The following is a 23,391-nucleotide window of genomic DNA, read 5'->3' as shown; positions in this document are numbered from 1 at the left end:
AAGTCAGATGAGGGTGTGAGATATTTAGAGATTTGTCAGCTGGTAAAGATGTAACTATTATTCCTTTATTGTATCTGCTTGTATCAGGTCTTTGCAGTCAATCACTGAGCGGTACTGCTTTTGGGAAATATTGGCTTTACAGGATTTGGCATCAAATTAAGGAGATTCCTCAATTTGTCAGGTATTAAATTAATTTGATTATCCACAACAGACATCACCATCTGCTTATTTTATCCATAGATTGTTTTTTAACTAATCCAATCTCCTCTCTGCCAGAAGGACATCGAAAGGTAATGACGGGGGATTTGGTGAGACGAGCTCTAAACGTTGCTGTAACGCATAATCTTTATCATTCTTGTAATTTGTCTTATAATTGTCGTTTTTTGTGTGTGCGATATACCGTAACAAACAAAGACTTGAGAAGCAGAAGGCCTCAGCTCGAGGCAGATGGAGAGAGCTGAGCGGCTGGTTGGGTTGAAGTAATCTGGTTTAAGGGCAGCGCTCGAACTGTACAGCATCTGCTGAATGTGTCGAGCAAAAAGAGAGATCGGGTCGTGATGAAAGTCACGTGACTGGAAATACAGAAGGACAAACCGTCATATCTGTAAAGCCGCCATTTCCTACCCTGGTTGTCGGACTTTTGCATTAGATTAAGTCTGTGGTTTTCCCGTTGAAGATATTTTAAAACTAAAGTGTGATTGAAAGTTTCCAACACCGAAATATCTCACATTGGTCTTTATGTATTACACGACAAATACCCAGTGATACCTTTAGATTGTTTCTGGCAGACCAACCAATCATTTTCTTTATCATTTGATGTTTTTATGTTTAACTACTCAACTTTTTATTGTAAACATATCTTTAAATATTTGTTTATAAACTGATCAAAAGTGTTATTACCAAATTGTCCCACGCTTTGGATATTGTGTCTCTCTGGAGTGAGTAATGTTGCTTGATGATTAAGATGTTAAAAAGGCTTTTTTAGTTGAAACTTAGGAATCTAAATAATACTCTTTGTGGCTGAGCATGATGAGAATTGCGTACCTCGTGTCTGTTGCGCCCAGTTTTATTATCCTGTCGTGAGAATGAAATGTAACTAGGGCATCCTCAACAGAAACCCGGACTCTGATATCTTCCAGAGCTTTCATAGTTTAAGGTGCAAAAGTGGAAAATAAGCGTTTGACAGCGATGGAGCAGCAGATCAGCTTATTGATCTCCTGCTCATTGTCCTTGTTTTGAATGAACACAGCACCACCTCCCTTCATTGGCCTAAAGGCTTATAATCGTAGTCGTACAAATCAGGTACATTTTTATTAAACAAACATAAAACATATAACCCGTTCCTTCCTGTATTGCTGTGTGAGACAATCTGCTTGGTCACCGTTTGTCAGCTCTTCTGTCTGCTTGTTTGTCAGCGTACGCTCACAGCTGGTGTTTTGATCCATTGTTTACACAGAGGCACAGATGGACATGACAAGACTCGTACTATCCTGTGTGAGCTATTTGTTCTGTTTTAATTGAGTCTCATTCAGTCCTTTTAGTATAATAACAGCAAATCTTTATTCAACGATATCTAACAAGCGGCTCCGGGTTTCCTCATTGTTCCGCCGTAGTCTCACTTCCTCATTGCGCCGGCACTGCTTTCATAGAGCTGTCAGGCGTGTAGTACGGCGTGTAAAGACAACAGATGGAGAAGGATCGTTGTTTTTCAATGCAGAAAAGGCTGAAGCGTACTGGTATTTCAGTGAGCAGTGGTCTGGAAATTTCCATCCCTGCGAGACAGAGCAGGAGAGAGAGAGAGCGAGAGAGAGAGGTGATAAAGATCAATGTTAAATCAATAAAACTCAATGTCATTTTCTCCGTGACTGTGGCTCAGCTCTGCGAAGGCTGTGAAGGTTCTGTGTTGTGAATCACACAGTGAAGGAGAAATAAAGACAGGTTAACCATCATAGTCAAACCTCAATGTATCAGGACCCCTGTTTTGTGAATCTAATCAAATCCTCAGCTGGCAGTTATGTTACATCCATACATAAGAATAAACAGATTGTATTGACTATTGGTGATTACCAAATGTATCTGTTCTGACAGAAACATCACAGAGCCGGAGCAAGAAATATAAATAATCTGTGCAGAACAATGCACTGGTATCTTTATCTATAATAATAATAATAATAATAATAATAATAATAATAATACTCTTATGCAAGGATTGGGGGATTTGATGATATGAGATTTTGCAATACTGTTAATACTGCGGCAGCTCTTCCTTTTAACATCTCGGCAATGTTGTGGGCAATGTTGCAAATGTAATTATTACTTTATGGTCAAATTCGATTTTTATAGGATTTTTGCATCAATGTGATGACGTGCATTCATTGTGCATTCATTGACGTGCATAAATACATGATTTGTATTTAATTAGAACATTATACATTTAGTGTGATCCCAGAGTGTTAAAGATGTCGATAGCAGTTCTGTTGCAACACAAGGGTGGAACAAAACTTTCCTGAATGTAGCTGCTATGAATAGTATTTAATGCCTCGTGCTCAATCTGTTTAAATATGTCTTTAACTTAAAAAAGATTCAAGAGAGACACTCGTGATGGCAGAGCTTCCCTGAACGTATATAATGCTTACTTAATGCTTATACCTTCGATGTTTTATTGTGCTGGTAATAAAATGGCCATCACACAAAGACAACTTCATGCCACTGTCCTGAACAAATTGCTCCACTCCCACAGTTTCCAACACAGAGCTGCACTTGTTCCCACTGTAGGCGTTGAAGTTTGCAGTGTCACGGCCCCTCCGGCCAGCGAAGAATGGATCTTATTCTACTGCTTCCCCTTCAGAGCACTTGTAGGGCACGTCAGGATTTCTCTGAAACGTAGTGACACACAACTGTGATAACCCGGAGAGTAGTGTAAAGCGGCCCTGAGACTAGTAGATCACCGGATCAGAGATCAGAGAAACCTCCTCCTTCAGCAAATGCTCTTAAGCAGGTCATCTAACAACAGTGGAGGTGCTCAGTGGCAATTAACCGCCCGCTGCAGAAGGCTGTTTTTACACTGAGGTGAAACTACACAGTGTGCAGAGGAAGTGGGGTGTTGCTGATAAGAGCGTAGGCCTTTTTTTTTTTAAGTCCAAAAATATATACGGACTCGTATGCAAACAAATTGGGCATAAGTAATGATTATTTTGATTATCAACGAGTCTGCAGATTGTTTCCTTGATAACTTGGTTTATGTTTGGTCTATAAGATGTCAGAAAACACTGAAAAATGTTTTACAACCAGTACATTTGAGCTTCTGTTGTTTGAGCACCTGTAACATATTACATTTACTGTCACAGAAAACAAAGAGCCTTCAATAATTATTGATTTATCATTTTTTTAAATGATGATTTTTGTATTAATCAACAGAAAACATAAATCAGCTCTACATCCCACACGGTAGCCTGGATTGTACGTTGAACACGCTTTAGCTTTCTTCGTCTCCTCTGGCGTATTCATCAGAGCCTCAGGCTTCAAGGCAAGTCCAGTTGAAGAAAATTCAAACGCGCTGTCCATTTACCGTTAAATATGGTATATCAATAAGTCTCTATAAGAGATCATTATTTCTGTTATAGGACGTTCCTTCAAAAATATCTTCAAGATACGCTCCGGGAAGATTCTGCTAATTTGGTCAGAGTGAGCGATAAGGAGGCCTGAAGACATGTGCTTAATTCATCCCTGACAGGGTTTGGCTGGGAGCAGCAGCTGAACTATAGGCTCTGGCAGTGAAGCTGCTGCTACCGATTCAAGGGCAAACACTGGCTTTACTGCCTCTATTTGATTCCTCTGCTCCGGCTCGCTCTACCTCACTTACTTACTCCTTTCTCCTCGCTGCTTTCTATCCTCTAATCTTCCTCTGTCGTTCTCTTTCCGATGCTCTTTTATTCACCATAACACTGCCGCTCTCCCCCCCCCCGGCCTGGTTTGACCTGCTGGTATCCGCCTGTAAGACACAGAACCACGATTTGAACTCTATGCAAATGCCGACCCACTATATCCTGCGACAGCCTGGAGGGTATCCAAAGTGCAACTTTAATTTGTGCACTCAAATGAATAATTAGTAGCTTGATTCCTTGTACTAACTCCACCAAATGGCAGAATTAATACCACTCATGCCTGCATATTACTGAAATGATCAACTAATAAGTAGCGACTGTGTAAAAGAATCAGCAAGAAAGCACATTTGCGTTTCACTATATGTAGCTTGCTGTTTCGTTGAGACGGGTGTTTTTGCATGAGGAAGACGTTTAAGGTCGAAACGTTGCATCAGTACAAACTTCCGGGAGTCTAAAAATGTCTGCATGTGCACAACCACTCCTTTGTCTAAGCAAACTGACAGGTAGACGGGTAGCCGCGGTAGATTATCTCAGGTTAGGAGCTGTGACCAGTTAAATTATGTACCGGCATGCTTTTGAAATTAATTAGAAGAGATTCTTGAATTCAGACTCAAGCCACGCCAGTTGTCTCCTGAACCAGGATTATTCAGAATTTAATAACGCATAGATAATTTGGGCTGGAAGCTGCCTTTTTGTTTTCAATTAAATAACCTTTTTTTTTAGATTGTTAAGCACATTACATAGATAACACCCACATTTATATTTGCAGAAAGAGATAAAGGAATGCAGGAAATTACGTTCTGAGTAGTAAAGTAAATAATAATGCTACATGTTGAGGTGACACACTGTTGTTATTATTGGCCATTATGTTAAAAGAGCAACTTAAACGTACTTTCCTCATGTGTTTTTACTACGTATTTACTCGTACTACCACAAGTAAGACAGGAGGGCTCAGTGCTAGTGTCTGAAAATGTGCTCAAGCAGGTTTGAGGTGAACGTTAGGGCTTGTTGTGTGTGTGTGTGTGGGTGTGTGTCCTATGTATTGATATGCTTTAAACCACATTCCTTTCATTTTATTCTTGGATCCCTTTCTACGCGTGTTTTGTGTACAGTACACGGACACAGCTGAGTCCCGTTGGTGCTGCTTTCAACCCTTTTGCCAATCAGCTCGACATAAAACACAGACTTCATATTAAGGTTATAATTAGACTTCCTGTTACTCAGCTTCTTGCCGTTAAGCATCCTGGATCATTACCATGACGTGACACTTTATGAGTAGTACCGATGAGTGGATGAGAAAGTTTCATGTTAAATGAAAACTATTTAGCAAATAAATCGGTCTCACTCAGAATGTCATTGAAAGTGTTTCATATCTAAATATCAGCCCGAACATAAGACGACCTTCCTTTTCCAACACTTGTTTTGGGAAAAAGACCTCTTGAAGACACAACACGCATGTTTCCCTGAGATACTATTCATTCAAGCAGAATAACCTTCTCATTCTTCTAGCTTTTTTTTAAATTCTTCACATTTGTGTCTCTCAGTCACATTCTCACTCTCTCCTGTCTCGTCTCTTGTGAGCAGTCACAATGTTATTTTCTTCAGCAGTTAGCATTCTTCATATATATATATATATATATATATATATATATATATATATTTTATATTCATCAGGTTCTTGCTTGGGACACAGTGTTACATGTTTTCATTCCATCTGCAAAAAGCAGATGATAATCTCAGTCACGTGTTCAGTGATTGGCTGAGAGGTTTCATATCCCTTTGTCTCTGAAATCCCTCACACCCCCACACGCTGTGTTTGTGTTTTTAAGGTGTGGACTGGTTTTTGTGTGGCAGGTCATACCAGAGAGTACAAGGAAGTACTGCGTTGTGTCAGGGTCACGGGATGTATGTGTGAATAATAACCCAATCACCCAACGCAGTAGACAAATACAGAAATACCTGACTCAGTCGCTCCCTGACTGTCGAGTGGAGAATCGGCTCGTTTTAAAATGAAAGTAAACAGACTTGGACTTGCTAGACTAGAGCTGGCAGCAACCTCTGAGTCTGAAAATGAGGAAGTGCCTTCAACTTCCTGAGGCGGCAACTCTGGTTGCAAAAAGAAGTCAGATTGTATGGAAGTCTATCTATCTCTGCTTCTCACTTGATTTATTACCTCAGTATAATATGTAAGCATGAGTTTATGGTCTCAATCGCTAGTTTCAAGTCGTCTTCAATACATACGTGATGTTCATTTATGAAATGATGGTCCATTTAGAGTGAAATGGACCTTACAGCAGAGTATGCTTTAGGGCGGGGCTACCTTGTGATCGACAGGTCGCTGACATGGCGTTGTCCAGTCAGGGAGTGTTTTCTTCTTAAAAACAAGATGGCGACGGGCAAAATTCTGAACTTAAGGCTTCAAAACCGTAGTCCACCAACCGATGGGTGACGTCACAGTGACTACGTCCACCTCTTACATACAGGTTATGGTCTAGAGATCTGTTTTGTGTGCGGATTGGGCAACTTATGCATTTTAGAAACTCGTATTCTTTTGTTTTTCTGGGGATTGTAGTCTTTGATGTTGAATCTAATCAAACTTATCATCTGAAGAGGATTCCCGCTGCCCGTCCTTTCTCACCGTCTCTTTCCACTTCCCTGATTGAGGTTGACCGTGGCGACGGTGCGGCCAGGGATGATAAACTATGCAGAGTTGTAACTGCTTTGATCTTTTCTTTTTTTGGGGGGGGGGATTTCACAACATGATGCAAGTTGAAGGAAATTTGCTGATTTATTCATAACCTCTTGTGAATATTTAATCTTCGTTTTTTGGTGGTGCACTTTGTTGTGATGGCTCTGAGGCTATTTGGCAGATCACAGATGAATCATAACATTCCGTTTTTGTTCTCTTATGTGATGCTTATCAAATTGACATTATGAAATATGAATGTACTCCATTTGTTGTTGCGTAGGTTTTGCTTACTTCTGCAATGATTGATATTAAACTCATCAGGAAAGCCATCTCTCATCGTGTCTTCACTAAATACATGTTTAGTCCACTCGTTCTGTTGCTGTGTGTTTTGATATCAGGTCAATTTAACTCAAAATGATGCAATAGTGAGGTTAGATGTCTCCCTGAAGCACACTTCACAGAGTCCAACAGTAGTGCAGGTATTGAACCTGTGACCTTTCTTCTAAAGAACGTTGGCTTTAACTGCTGCCACCCTGCAGAGCGCTTCATCTCTGGATGGGTGCAGGTGCCGCTTCTAGAAAAGGTCTATTTTAAATACCAGACATGTTGTTCCCTTTCCTCCTTTAAAGGGAAGAGAAAGAAATCTTTAATTAACTCAACTTCAAGAGTTATTTGAGTTACTCACATTATTCGTTAAGTTCAGGGCTGAAAAATATTTACCAGAAAATATTACAAAAGTTGTTTTTCTTTCAGAGGACGAGGACCATAGAAGGAAAGCATGAGTGTGCACTTTAAGCCGATTACTTTGACGCACATGTGTATTTCAGTGGTCTGAATTAATAAAAGGGTGGTATTAATATATTACTGTTCAAGGTACCAGTGAGATAAAAAAAAAAAGGCTGCGAGTAGGAGATCCATGACTTTGATGGCTTGTCATATCTCAAAACACCGCATTGCAGTTTATAGTACGATGGGGATGGATTTCTGGAGCGTTACCGTGTGACTGCTCATTTAGTTTTTTGCTGATTGCTCTGCAAACAGTAGAATTAAACGTTTCTCCTTGTGTACTCTTCTCTGTGTTGTTGTCATGTGATCCATTGGCCGGTTTCCCTCCTGCTCCTTTTAGTTTTTATCTCTCTCACTTGCTTCTCCTTGCTCTCTCATAGTGCGCCGCCTCAGCTTTCTCTGTTTCCCTTCCTAACAATGTGCCTCATTGTTGAGCAAGAGGCTGTCAAGCATGATATCTGGGATTAAGACGCACGGTCAGACAGAAAGAAACACAGACAGAGCTTTTCTGGACTGTTCCATTACTCACCAAATCCTCGCTACAGAGGCCTTTTTAGGGCCAGTCTCCAGGGCAAACAAGGCGCTGGTTTGGGAACATTGAGTTCCCTAATCTCCGGGTGTCATTGTCCTCACCCGTCTGAGCCTGGGCAGCAGCAGGACCACCCTCGTTTAAAAGGTGTATGCACTGTGGTACCGCGCTATTTAGGCTCCCAAAGTGTTGGCCGTAATAATCATTGTACAATATTCAAAGAGTATGCAGTAGTTACAGTTTTTATATCTATTCAGTTACAGCATGATCTGGTTTGTTGTACCTTTTTTTTGGTTTCAACAGTTGGGGCCCTGACTCGATATAAGACTTTCACCTCCAGTAGTGGGATTTTCTGTAGCTCTTAAAGAGGCTTAGGACCCAGCGGTGCCAGTGCCGTTGGTTTTAGGGCTGAAGGATGCCTTTAGAGGACTCTGCAATCTTTATGGGCAAACATGTAAGACTCCTGAAACCCTCATTTAATAACCTTCAATACACTCCACAGGTATTCACTGAAAGGATTTACTGTATTAGTCCCTAAAAGGGCAACATGGCATAAGAGGAAGGATTCATTTCACCCGTATCAGTGGGGTGTGCAGTTTAACATTCTGCTCAGGTTAATCTTTAAAAGAGGCCACTTTTCTAACAGGTGGAAATGAAGAGTCAAGTTTACGCTAATGTTTTTGGTTCGACCGAAAAATTAGGAGACGGGTAGTTCAGGACCATTTAAGGCAGCTCCTGGTTGTTCAGTCACCTCAGTGCTGCCTGTGCTCTGTAGAAGTTAAAAGACCAATGTTTGGTCATTTCTATTATGTAGTTCTGTGTAGCTTCATAGCGTCTGCTGAGGTTTCAGAAATGCATGGGTTTATAAGTAACCTTGTAGTTCAATTATATGTAATGTATTACATGAAGGGCTTTAGATAAACAACACCTACAGTATATGGCATTCGTATTTTTAAAGAGCATTTGTCATTGAGTCACATCTGCCACTGAGCTGAATCCACTAAAAGCTGTGACTCTGAATGTTGTCTCACCAAAGGCAAAATTAAGTGTATTTAAAAGGTCATGACAAGGAGTTCGGTTGTTTATTAACCAAAACTGTTAAGAGCCAAAGTCAATTTTAGTATCAGAATTAAGTAAAGATGGCTGCTTCTAACGGGTAAGAGCGAATCCTTTATCCTCTGAAAGCTGTTAGATGGTTTTGTTGAGAGAGACAGACATCAACACAGAGAGGAAAAGACATCCAGCCTCATAACTCCCACAATCCCCATTCTCCTCTCTACGTCTCTACTGCGCTTCATGTAGCGGTGATGCCGACCGCCTCAGCAGGTTGGATGGCTTGTGTAACGTGCAGCATACCGATGAATGACGGGGAAGAAAAGGGAGTAGTAACAGGACAGAAAAGCAGAAATAAAAGAGTTGCTCCAGAAGGAAACGTGGCACAGAACCCACCAAGGCTCAACCAGGTGCATGTGTGCATATTAAAGACGTTGGTTCATTTTTAAATCTGTGTGTGGCAGAGATGGGCAACATGGCTAAGAAATGTGATTTTTTTTAAACAATCATTCAGACAAACTAAAGCTCATTGTGGACACTGTTTTTAGCTTTCAACCTTTTTAAGTTGTAAATGATTTTGCATCTCCAGTAAATGTATTTCTCCTTCTCCCTCACACTTTCCCTGCCGTCTCCATCTCTTGAATATTTCAGTGTCTTTCTGACTCCATCACACTCTCAGAAGCAGAACGGTGTTCTTCATATTTTACCACACGGCCATATTCCCATAAAGAGCAGCAAAAATGTATTCACCCGTTCATCCCATCTCACATATACTCTCGACAGCCTCATTAAGTACACACACACACACACAACCTACTTAGCACTGTTAGCTGCAAGCCGCTGACTCAGCAGTCGCCATATTGTGAGCCGTGTGGAGGAAATCCCTCAAACATAGATATGCTCTGAATTCAAAATTTAGCATCTTTAAGACGTGCATACACACACAAGCACACACACTTGCGTGCAGCACTTAACAGGTACACAGCTGACGTACCGAGATTCAAAGAGGCAGTTTGCTCACATTCACTTGGGCATGCACGGACATGCAGGACACACACACACACACACACACACACACACGGCTTTCCAGCCTAACCGGTGTCGGTTTGATTATTGTGTTCGGTCCGCACCTCCAGCAGACTCTTGGACAACATGGCATCTCAAGCCTCACGGTAGGAAGATGAGATTAATTAAAGAGGAAGGAGAGGAGAGAAATAGAAAAGGGGAGAGAAGAAGAGAAACGGGAATAGACCTTTGTGATTGGTTTGATTCTAAATATTCGGGGGAAGGCTGGCATGTATGAAAGTGATTGGTGTCCGAGTCATTTTTTTTTGTTGTCTTTAATGTCTTCGCTTTATTTTCTTTGTGCAATCCTTTGCACATTTTGTGTTGCATTGGTCATCTGCGTCCAATTTTGCATGTGGTTGAGTAAGCATGTGTTAATTATTCATTGTGATTAATAAGCAGTCAATGCTGTGTTGATTTTCTTTCTTTGTTTAAACAATGATGGAGTTAACTGCTGTGTTAAAGAGGTGCTGATAATCGCTTATGGCACGGAAGTAATTAACTGGTTCACACATTATTCTGCAGCGAGTTTCTTTGTTTCCAGCACCCGTTTTATAAATCTCATTTTGATTAATGTGATGTAGAAAGTTAAGTTTGTATTATTGCTCAGTGCAAAGATATTTATGACACATTACTGATTATGACAGTTGAAAATACAGATGTTTCTTTTTTTGCTTAATATGAGTTAATATGAAGAATCGTAGGAATCTGTACCAGAGTTTGATAAGAACCAGAATCATCAGAAGTGATACGATTTAAATGATGCCACGTTTTATCCAAAACAGCTGTTGTTGTTGCAAATGTAGTATGCATCTCTTCTTATAGCTATAGATATGTTACAGATTAAACAATGTTATATTATGTTACAATAGAAAGTAGCTTAACATATGTTTGTAAACATACCAGAGATTGTTGCCTAACAGATTCCATCTTTTTCTCTCCCCCATCTCTGTCTCCACCTTTTCTTTTCTGTCTTTCCATTCTGCCGTTATCTCCTTTTTCTTTTGCTCCTCTTCCTTCTCTCTCTCTCTCTCTCTTTCTTTCTTTCTTTCTTTCTTTCTTTCTTTCTTTCTTTCTTTCTTTCTTTCTTTCTTTCTTTCTTTCTTTCTTTCTTTCTTTCTTTCTTTCTTTCTTTCTTTCTTTCTTTCTTTCTTTCTTTCTTTCTTTCTCTCTCTCTCTCTCTCTCTCTCTCTCTCTCTCTCTCTCTCTCTCTCTCTCTCTCTCTCTCTCTCTCTCTCTCTCTCTCTCTCTCTCTCTCTCTCTCTCTCTCCGAGTAGATAGAAAAGAATCCTGCAAGAAGGATAAGCGGTCCGTCAATGAGGAACTACCGGCTCATCTTCTGCCACAACCTGAAGCAGCCATAGATGTTTTGGTGGTTCTCTGGCTAAGGGAGGCGAAGATAGGACACACTTTCACTGCTACACGGTGAGTTCACACACACACACACACACACACACACACACACACACACACACACACACATGCAGGTACATTTGTTGCTGGACCACTGATGAGACACACACAAGCACATTTGTTATACTATAGTCGTCACTTTTTAAGACTTGTTGTGTAGAGACTGAGGCTTTAATCACATGAGCTAACATTCATTTGCCTCACAGACTGAAAGGACAAGCCCCAAACCAGAGTTTCCACTTCCTCTTCCTCCGAGCTGTCATTTACCCTCGACAACGTCCGAGTTAGCTGCTCACTAAGTGACACAATGCAATAAGCGAGATTGTTTTCTTAGAGAAGGATTCACCCCTAAATCACAGTCCACTCTTCTTCTCATAACTCAAAACAATACACAGTGGTGCTTTTTTCTTAAGAAACCATCTGTGACCAGATGTCAGTGGGACAAACTGGCCTACAGAGAGCCTATTGAGGAGGAAAGAGCCTAGAGTTCATTGTGCCATTTGATCAACTCTCAGAATTAGGTTCAGTTTGAGCATTGCACTCGTTTGCATTGGGATTTTGATACAAAAATGATTAATCTTCCCGCTCTACATTAGATATATCTACGGCCTATTAGCTAAACTTGCCCACAAAATGCCATTTTATAATGCAACCAGTTTAACAGCTGAACATCGGCACATCTTCACACTGAATGTCATGTAATAATAAAACATGAGTAGACTGGACTCCATCTGTTTGCATTCAGATTACTCACCAACCGACCATCATCAGAGTCCAACTTTGAACAGAAATGATTGTTGCACATTCTTGCTTGCTTTGCATTGATTTCCATCCCATCGTCTGACTCAGGCATTCACAGCATCACCTTTGCATGGAAGGACTCTTTCATTAAGCCAAATACTGCAGGGACGAGAGTTTAATTTCAGTAATGACCTTAAAATGATGATTATGTAACAAACAAAGTGTAAAAACAACTGACTTTCACCCACGTGGAATCGTGTTTATGTAATTTAAAACTGTTGGAGTAAATAGTTGTCAGAAGTTGATACAATGCTACTTTATACGGGGTGAAGTCCTGGTTTGCCGCTATAGCCGCCCATTCATTAAGCATAGATCATTATACCTGTCTGACAGGTTTATTACTTTACCGTAATACATCCGTTTCATTCTCTTACTGCCACAGTTCCTCAAATGCAGGGATACAGTTCGCCTGTCGACCCACAGACTGGTCCTTTACCAACATGTCATTGAGGCTTGTTGTGAAATTAATTTGAGCCACTTTAGGTCTAAATTCATCGTTTTGGAAACACTGATTGGTCAGATTCAATGGTCATTAGACAGTCTTCTTGTCCCAGACACAGAATTAACTATAACACATACTCTTCACCTGTTCTACTACCCCTTAATGGATCAGAGGCCTCATTACAAAAACTCCACAAGTCTTATCTCCGGGATGACATTAAGGATTTTTGGTATTACAGAAACAAAATCCTATTTTATCTTAGGATAGGAATTTAGCTATTAAAGAACAGTCCTAACTTAGGGATTTCCAAAATTAAGATTCCTAATTTAGGATGGGACAGGCCCTGTCCTAAATTTAAATTGAATTGAATTTGATTGACGTGCTGCTTCGGGCTCTGGAGAGGCCTGCACTTGTTGTTTTTTAGGGTCCAGTAGCTATTTTGGCTTGTCCATCTCGAGTAGCCTACCGGTACATTTGAAACGTATTTACCGGCCTGACAGGAGGAGACTGAAGAATCTTATTTACAGTAATAGTTAGGATAATTAGGAGGTCTGAGATGTAAGATAGGACACAGCCATGAGTTTTGGAATTGCTTCTGTAATAGGACGATAGGATTGTTGTCTTTGAAACCTCAGTTACGATAGGAAAAGCAGTTACGTAGAATATTTTTCTGTAATGAGGCCGCAGATGTAAACGCCTCTGCTGACGAGTGGCCTATTGCTGCTGTCCGTTCTCCCCTCTCCCCTCCTCCTCTTCTTTGTTTTTTAGATATCGGGAGGGGAGGTTTGATCGCTCTAGAAGTGATTTTCTCCACTCTTTGGCAGTGTGTCTATGACTAAAGATGAAAAGTGATGTTTTAAGCAGTGCTGAATCCTTCACCAAGGCTTTTATCTTGTAAATCATTCTATCTGACTTTTTCTCTAATCTCCCTCCTTCTGCATTTCTCTCCCCCCCTTAAAGACGTGAGGTCTTGGCGGGGCTGTGGTGAGGAGGAGGAGGAGGCGGCCATGAGGAAGAGCGTGTCTCCGTTGCCAGGCAATGAGGGCGGGAGCTCAGCCAGCACCACGCGTGTTTTTGGCGTTCCTTTGGAGGAAGTGACACGCACGCACACAATCAGCGGCCATGAGGTTCCTGCACTGGTGAAAGACATCGTCGACTACATCGAGGAGCATGGTGAGTGATGGACAAACACACACACACACACACACAGATGAAGTGATGCTTTAACCCCAAATTCACGCAACGTTTTTGCTGGTTTCACACCATTTTATATCCAATATATGAGTCATATGGAAATCGTTTTCATCAAATTAATATTCACTAACCTAAAATATCAACCGATGCTGATGACACCAATGCAACAATTTCAGTACATTTAAATCAACGTGGCTACACTCTGAATAAAATAGTCTTTGCTTTTATATTATGGGAAAAAAAGCAGAATGGTTTTACAAAATTTGCTCAAAGCCTAAAAACTCAATCTTTCTGTGTTGTGATATAATTGTTCCTACAAAGAGAGGATGTTCTTCTGGCCTAACCTCAGAATACTCTTTGTATGAGCAGATCTTTAACATTTCAATGTTCTTGTATTAATATGCACCTACATCCCCTCCAGGTATTAAGAGCTTACATTGTCTTGTAATTGCCTTCAGTTTTAATTTACTGTATTATAGGAACACTGGATTCCTTTTTTTATTCATCTCGGCTTTCGTTCAGAGTGAACATGTTTCACTTTTGAATTTAGAAATGTGACATTTTGTCAAAATAGGAATTCTTTAATACCTTAAACTTTATTTAATTAGTCACTTACAGTTTGTAGACAGCTCAGCTATTGAAATACGGCCTCTGCATTTATCCCATTAACCAAATATTAGGAGCATTTTGATGTCCAGTGTCTCGCTCCGCGGCACTTTGACAGGTGGGCCGGAGGGGCTGGAACCGGCCATCATTGTGATTAAAGCACCACAGGCTCTACCCTCTGAGCCACAGCAGCTCATTTAACCTGTGTCCGGTAGAGTAAGACAGGTCTTTGTACCTTCATGGAATTGTATTAATCATCGTGACATTTCACTTGATTTAAGATTGAAATGGGAGAGCAGGATTAAGACGAATACCAGTTCCAGCCCATCTTGAATGCCACTATTTTTGTCTCATTTATCACTTCTAAGTACACACTTCTGAGTGCTCAGTTACATCTCATTGCCTTGTTTAATGTTTCAGTAATCCCAAGCACGCCCTGCTGCTGTTGACTGCCCTTGCATCACGATAAACCAAAATATGTCGTTAGTGGAGATCCAGTTTATGTGATAAGATGAACTCTGAGTGCACCGGCAGACAGATCCACGGTCCACTTCCTTCTTTATTATATAACAGAGCTCTCAACTGCAGCGCCGCATCTGAAAACAGATGAGCTTCACAGTGAAGAGAGGAACCTACCATTGTTCCTGGGGCTTTCCCACATCCCCCCTGGAACATTTCTCTTCAGGCCTCGCAGAGCAGGAACTTCAGTCTTATGTCACCGTCTTTATAAGAGCAGATTGCCAGTTCAGATACCGTGCGTTGAAGGATGAGACTCTAAAAGTGATAAAAAGTGGTAACTTTTGAAGCCAAATTTAAGTTTTTAAACTAACCAGCCACAGACCGAATTTATCTGCATTTAGCTGCTTTATACTGGCTCCGTAACATCATCAGTACCAGTTTTGTGTTACATAACTCATAAAGCCTTCAGCCAAATACCTAACCAAACAATCCTCTCTGTGCTAAGGATGCATTGTTGGTGTGAACCACGGAGAAACTGAGCCATTTAGATCTGTTTAACTTGTTTCCCTAAATCTCACCATCTCTGCTCCGTGCAAAATTGCAAATGCACACAGAGATTAATTTGTAGAATTGATTTACTGTGTGTCTCACAGCAATTTGATGGCTCTAAAAGAGGCCAACCATGAAATGAAGGAAATGCTAAAAAGGTCATTAAATGGTTCGCGTTTACTTAATAAATGGAAGTATCCTGAGAATCGATATGGAATTATAGTTGAGATTTAAAGATTACGCGACAGGCCAGCTGGATCCTGGACATACTGTATGTATCTACATATTGTATGTAAAGTAATAGAAAGGGTGTTGGAGAAGTGTGAATCTTATCAGTACTTCCATTGTGAAATAACAGAAAAGACATTTTCTTCTCATGTCGAGCCTGTGGGTACGTTGTTTTTTTTTAACTATTGGAATGAATCTTCACTTCAATTCCACTCAAGTGACCAGTGAAGCAGGCTGGTGGTTTGAGTGACCCGGGGCCCGCTCAGGTTATGTAATAAGTCTTTAATCCTCCCGGACCTCTGCCAGCACATTAATTAGAGCGCTGCTGCCAGTTCAGAAGTTATTCAGCCGGTGAGAAGGCCTTCATCTACCTTGTTTTATTTGTGTATGATGTCTGAGGTTTTAGAAATATGAAGTAAAAAAGTCATCTGATGTAAAACGGAGACAGGAAATGGAAAGCACTTGAAGGCGTGTCGGACCAAAGCTGCGGCATCTGTGAAAGATTACATCACTAATACAAGTTGTTTTACAGCGTTCAAGAGGGCTGATCAATGTTTCAATTGAGTCGTTAATCAACAATGTGGACGTTGTGATTTGAAAATGTATTGCATTGTGACTGTGGACCCATGCTGAATGCTGCGCTGCATGTGCACTACTGTGTGGAGTTGTAACATGGAAATATGTCCCTCAGGACATTTTGTTCCCTCTGGTTGTTAACAGATGGGAAACCAGGGAGTGAACAGAAATCAGGAGGAATCACCGAGAAGCCGTTTCCTAATCTGCGAGCCACAACATTGACACTTAAACACCATTTCCTATTGTGTTTAAACATAGGGCTTTAGATTTGTGATATCGTAATATGACTTTTCCTGGTTCTAAAGTCTGCATTACAGTAAAGTGATGTACATTTCTGAACTCATAAGCGTTTTCTATTATGTCCACATTACTGAAACATATCTATTAAAAATCTCGTTGTGTAAATATTTTTTAAAGCACCGATAGTCAACCCTACAATGTCATCGCAATATCGAGGTGTTTGGTGTGAAGTATCTTGATGTTTGTCCAGCCCTACTTCTTCTGTATTCATGATGACTAATAATTACTCTAAGACATTAATCACTGAAGGTCTTTATAGGGACAGTTCACCTAAAAATCAAAAAACTAAATTACCTGCTGTGCTATTTATCAACCTTGATTGTTTTGGTGCGAGTTGCCTAGTTTTGGGGATATCGACCGTAGAGATGTCTGTCTTCTCCTGAACACAATTGGACTATATGGCACTCCAATCACCAAAAACGTACATTTGGAAAAACTCAACAGCAATTTCTATTTCCATAAATCATGGTAAACCACAGACCTTGTTGTCAGCAGTTAATGTAGGAACTATGTTTGTAGGAGAGAAAGTATGCGGTCAAGCTCTCTTTTTTTCATATTGTGCAAAACCATGAATTCCTCCGAGGACAGAGTGTCCGAAAAGTGAGCTTCATTATCCCCATTTGTTACGATTCATCACATTTTTGTGCTCTTTTTGCAAAGCCCTCGAGTTTGGCTGTTTGGAACCGACATTAACACTTTTGCCTTTCGACATGTTCAGACAGCTCTACATACAAACTAGGTTGTTTGAAGCACACTGAGCTCCTTTTTAAGCTCCATTGGTCAACCGTCTTCTATCTGGAACCAACGGAGAAATTTACCCAAACAGGCTGATCAGCATTCTCACACTGCAGTAGATTTTCTCCATTGTTACATTTCGCTTTTGTCAGGACTAAAGCAAGCCAAGAATAGCAACGAGGTAATGGAACATCAACTTGATTTAAATTTGTGCAAGTCCGAGCAGTAGTTGTTATAGTAGCTACCGGCAGTGGTTGTTGTAAAATTAGAAAACACAAAAAAAAGCATTGCAAGGAGATTCATGTGACAACACAGTACATAATATGAACATGACATGAAACAAGATGAACAGATAGCTTATTATGTAAAGGACGGAAAACATGATTAAACTGGCTCAAGGCCTCACAGGACTTGCTGATGCAATTGGTTTGTCCTTTTAATTACTAACACTGATCTTATCACACAGAGTAATGGTAGCAGTCAGTGTGGTCATGCCGCTAGTTTCTTCATACTGATGGAGGAGAAGTTCACATACACAAAAGTACTTGTATGTACACACACACTGACACACACACACACATCCCTGTGCTTCTGTTAGCTGGGTATCAAATTCAAGTTTGCATTTCTAGACTAGAATAAGTTACCGGTTGATTCTTTGAAGCCTTCAGTTTTCCATTACATCAACACGTCAGCCAGTTGTTTATTTTAGTCCAGATGATTTTTCTTTAGGTCCAAAGCTCAGAAATATCCCATGACCACACTGTATTTACCAGGTCTTTCCATTCAGGTGGTTGTTGTTAGAGCTAGAAGTCACTGCAAGATACAAATGATTGTTCTTGTTGGCACGTTCATGGACATGATGTTTATCAGATGAACGCAATTTGTATAGATATATATTTACTATTATCCTGCTGGATTGTTTTCTTATAGTCATGCTTACATTGTACACTTATATTACATGCCCAGCTAGAACCAAGCCCTCTTTTTAGTGATTAAAGCATGAATGCAGGTGGCTTTTTAACGGAGTAGGTTTGTGATTACGCCATCTTCCCAGCAATGATGTTCATCTCAAGTCATTTGGCAAAGGAATGAAATAACTTTTTTTAAAAACAAATTCAATTTGATGATTTGAAGATTACAATTTTTTTTTTAAAAGTATGTAATGAGGATGTCTTTAACCAGAGTAATAATTGCTGTGTCATGTGTTATGTGTCACCAGGTCTTCTGGACCTGGAGGGGCTCTTCCTTGTTAATGGCAACGCAGAGCGTGTGGATTGGCTGCGGCAGCGTTATGACAGTGGTGAGGAGGTGGAGCTAGAGAAGGAGGCGGACCTGGCGTCGGCCGTCAGCCTACTCCGACTCTTCCTGCAGGAGCTTCCTGAGCCGGTCATCCCAACGGCCATACAGGGACACATTCTACAGCTTCACCAAGGTGTGTGACGAGGACTGCTCGGGCCATTTCTCCACCCACTCAGTCAGCCCCACCCTCTTGCTCTTTTTATCCACTTTGAACCCATCAACTGATCTTTTTTTGTGCTTTACTTTTAGCTTAGTTCATGTTCATTTAGGTTATTTTTGCTTGTTGCAAAAGCCCTTTTTTGCTAATGCAAGTACTTAAATGGTGTGTTTTGTCTATCGTAAAACGGTACTGATAATGCACATAGAAAATAATGTAATGACCAATAATGCGTTCAATGTACATATATGGGCATGTGATTATTGTATGAAGATAGAAAATGTGAACCTACCCTCTAAAGGCAAAGGTTGAGTTGGTATTCCCCTCTTATATTATATTTCATATTATTTGTTATTTTTAAGAATAACTTTAAGCTTCATGGCCTAATTAACATCCAGGTTTCCTCATTATCATACATCTTTTATGATATTTTACCAAAGTCAGACCAATCCAGGCACCAAATTCAGAGGTGGAGCAGCACATGGTTAAAGGACAATGTGTTGTCACTTCCACAAATCTTCCACTTCCACATTTGCTCTGTTTCTGTTTCTGTCCCCCCCTCTTTGCCCTGTTCTCTGTTTTTAATCACAGATAATCTATTCTAATCCTCTTGTCATGATGATGGTTGTTCCTGTGGCTGTCGTGCAGATTGCAGCAGTGGGGGAGTTTGCAGGGACTCTCCATGTCATGTCATTCATTTATCATTCTCATCATTACTACAGCACTACGTTTTCCTCCCTTATGCCGTCTCCTGTTTCAGCTCATTTCACCTCCCGCAGAGGATTCTACGTTTATCTTATGTGTGTCTGCATGTTTTCTTTAGTGAAAAATTGTTATGGTCAACCGTGCAGGAACACATAACCCATAATTCATTCCACAATATCTAATAGAAAATGAGCTTTGTAGCAACATTGAGAGCAGCATGTATCAAGCGTATTATTATAACGGTGTTGATGATTAGAGTAATTAGAGTAAGTAACATGTGTTGACTGCAATGAAGCGTATACAAATCGTATTACTCACATGTAATGATATCGTTTGTTTTCTTCTCTTTAACAACCTTCAGATTACAGCAATGAAGAGGATCTGTGTAGAAACTTGAAGTACCTGCTGCAGCAGCTTCCCCAACTCAACTACGGCCTGCTGCGTTTCCTGTGCCGCTTCCTGGGCAGCGTGGCCTCACTTCAGCAGGAGAGCTGGAACATCGGGACGCTGGCCGCTGTCTTCGGACCAGACATCTTCCAGTAAGATGCCTGTATAGGGCTTTTTAATAACTCTGCTTAAATAATCACAGTCATTGTGGAAATAATCTGAGCTGTCAGATACTGTGAGCTAAGACCCAAGTGCATGCTTTGCACATACAGATACCCACAGAGGCACTTACACATGCATGTATTCAGTTATTGTAGTTATTTAACGTCCCGTGGGAAGCAGTGTGCAACCAATACAACACACGCTTCTCTCGTCTGGTGTTTGCAGTCTGTCAACAGAAGGAGAGGACCTTCGAGACCAGGAGTCTGTCAGCAGAGTGCTGGCAGAGCTGCTGGACAACCAAGAGGGCCTGTTTGACTCCGAGGAAGATGACGTCTCCACCACCAACGACTACAGCTCCATCAATGAACAGGTACTGCCCATCGCCTTTGTTTCTGACTTCTTCATCTTCTCTAGCCATCACTCAGTTAATCTCTGAACGTGGAGGGATCAATATGTTTTTATATAGTTTTTTAGTTGGATGTGAATTCTCAGAAAAGTCGACATTGTTATGATTTGAAACGTGGGTTTATACTGCTTGATTTCTGATAGAACTTCTATTTTGTATATACAGTATTATTGTTTATGGACTTACAGTGGATTACTTACTGTCGTCCATCTGAATGATTCCAAGTAAAATGTGATTACAAATCAACAAATGTGTTGGCTGGTTGTTCTCATGCATGATATGATCAAGAATCTTGGATTGAGGTTTTATAGTTTAAAACCTCAAGGTAGTTAAAAGGTTTTGTAGTTAAAGAGATTGCAAGAATTGACTCCAGAGACACTAGTTTGTAAATCTTATGCGAGCAGGCCACATTAGGAAACACACTGGGATTAAATGACTTCATCTTCCAGTGAAACGAACCACAGTGAGAAGTATTGGTTAGCTGCAGTAGTTCAGGAAGTACATGTGTTGTTTAGGTATGTGAGTAATCACTTCCTCTAGCTGTTGTAGTACAGTGCATAGTATTACTGAACAGAAAGTTCTTCCGTCAGCAAAATACTTTTCAGAAGAATCGAGAAGAGCCCCACCAAACACACCCAAACACACCTACACACACACACACACACACACACACACACACACACACACACACACACACACACACACACACACCCAAACACACCCACACACACTATGCCGAGGTGTCTTAAGAATTCAGAGTCCGGATGTGGTTTAGTGAGTGAGTTGTTTGACTGAGCTGAACTATATATATACACCATTCTGTGTCTTAACATTGAACACGGAGAACGTCACCGGCAGACTAAACCCAGAGGCATTTCCGCTGTTTCCCAGCAACACTGCGTGACTGCTGGGCTGGCAGCTCAAAGAATAACATAGGTAACATTTCATTTGACAGTGTACTGATTGCATTGTGTTAATGTATGATAACATGCACACAAAGACAATAATTACCCTTAAACCTTATCTCATGTCGCGCCATTTAAGAGCACAAGCTCAACACAGCAGGGGCTCTGTAAAGATCATGTTTAAATGTTGAAGTTTAAGGCTACAAACAGTCACAGTATCTACAGTAAGTCACCTTTTTAGTTACACTCAACTGCCTGCTTTAGTTTTTTGTTTCTTTCCATCTTCCTTCACTGATTACCTCTTTCTTTTGTTTCTTTGTTGCAGTTTCTCTATTTTAATGTATTCTCAACTCACGACTCTGCACTGTCGCTGGAAACATATTTAAAATTTTGCTTCCTAGACTCCTTGGAGTCCTCATCTGTCACATCCTTCCCTTATTCAAGAAAACAAACTTACTGGCTTGCGAGAGAAAGATAATTATATTGAGATTATATCAACAGTAGAAAAAGAAGAAGAAATCTTTCATGCAGCTCTTTGAATTTTGTTTTTATTTTACGTATTCCGTTTCTTTGTTGTTGTTTTGATTGCATGGTGTGTCAGATGAATGAGAATATAGAGGATAACATTACCAATAGACAGAATAGTGAGAGAGCAGAAAAACGAGCAGCAGGGACAGTGAGAAATAAATCTGTAAAGACAAATCATCTGTGCGCTGATCCCTGTGTCTTATGTAACACAGAGGGCAAAATAGTGGGTGGTTAAGAGAGGTAGAGGGAGAAAAAACAGCCAGGACGATGGGGGAGAAACGGTGAGAGTGCAGAGAGAGAAAAGGACGAAAAAGAAACGGAGGGAGAGAGAGAGAGAGAGAGAGATGGCGAGGGAGGGGAAAGATAAGAAAAGAAGCTGGCAGTGATGTAACCATGCAGCTCACACCTCCAGCCCCTGCACTACACTGGGGATGGATCTCTGTGAACAAACCCTCATGAAGGGGATTATATATATACACACACACACCTGCTTTCACGCAAGAGACACACAAGCTTCCAGACTAGTAAACTCCAAACGCCTCACAGAGGTTAGTTAGAACAATTAGAATAAACTACAGAAATAAGGGACAATGCTACATTTAAGAAACTGAGAGACTTTGTAAAAGATAGAAGCATATGAAACGTGGAGGGAGTGAGAAAGACAAAGACAGTTTGTCGCGTCATGGCATGTTTGGGCATAACTTTGAAGCTCAATGAGGCTGGCATGGTTCTAACAATGAGAAGTGCCAAACTGGATTTTGGCTTGTTTGTTGGCAAAAATGGGCGTCCTTTGGATTATTGTTTAGGATAGAGCGAGGCTGTGCCGAGGCTTGTTGCAATGATGCTACCGGTGGGTGTGTTTGTTTTGATTCAGGGTTTAAAGAAGCTTTTTGTGTCCCGAGTATCCGGACAAAGTAGGGGGAAAAATAACTGTAATCACGACTCATTCACTTATTTTAAATGACAATATAAAATGTCATCATAGCTGTGCGTTCAGTACTGAGATAGCACGTGGCATTTTTTATTTTTAGCTTGGTGCTATGGCTGGACTGTTTTGATTCCTCAGCCCATGAGGCAGAAAACTAGTGATCATTGCATCCTCTCGCATTAGAAAGCAACACGCTCGGTTGTGACTCATACCTTTTTGGAGATTGATCAACAAAGCAGAACCAGTGTGTAGTGAAATATGAAAAGTAAGCAAGGTGCCCGATTTCAATAAGCTTTTCGGGGCTACTGTTGCTAGACAAAGATGCTCAGAGAGAAAATGAAATGCACGTTGATTTTTGGGGTAAAAAATCAAAGCAGCACACCTTATATTTTCAATTCTCACTCATGATCCTGTGAACATTCAGCAAATGCTTTAAATGCTACATGTGTGCAATTAAGAAGTAAAGTCACAACTTCTTGTGAGACATATAGTATGAGCACAAACACACACACCTACACACATTCACTGTTTGTTCACATGAAGTGTTACACAGCCGCATTATTGATTTATTTACTGTGACTGCATTTCGCGAGTGGTTTTCAGAG

General features: G+C 40.6%; 1 protein-coding gene across 1 annotated transcript in view; it reads left to right on the top strand.

The window, feature by feature from the left end:
- fam13b (family with sequence similarity 13 member B) overlaps positions 1-23,391 on the top strand; it is a 63,473-nt gene that overhangs the window by 3,855 nt on the left and 36,227 nt on the right. The window contains 5 exon segments of the mRNA XM_079167342.1: positions 11,284-11,431; positions 13,623-13,835; positions 18,529-18,741; positions 19,832-20,009; positions 20,245-20,389. Coding sequence (XP_079023468.1) covers positions 13,670-13,835; positions 18,529-18,741; positions 19,832-20,009; positions 20,245-20,389 — 702 coding nt within the window. The 5' untranslated portion in view covers positions 11,284-11,431; positions 13,623-13,669.

Source organism: Pholis gunnellus, assembly GCF_910591455.1.
Source record: "Pholis gunnellus genome assembly, chromosome: 10".
NCBI classification, from domain to species: Eukaryota; Metazoa; Chordata; class Actinopteri; order Perciformes; family Pholidae; genus Pholis; species Pholis gunnellus.
Note: the sequence above shows the minus strand (reverse complement) of the source record. Positions and strands in the feature narration are given on the sequence as shown.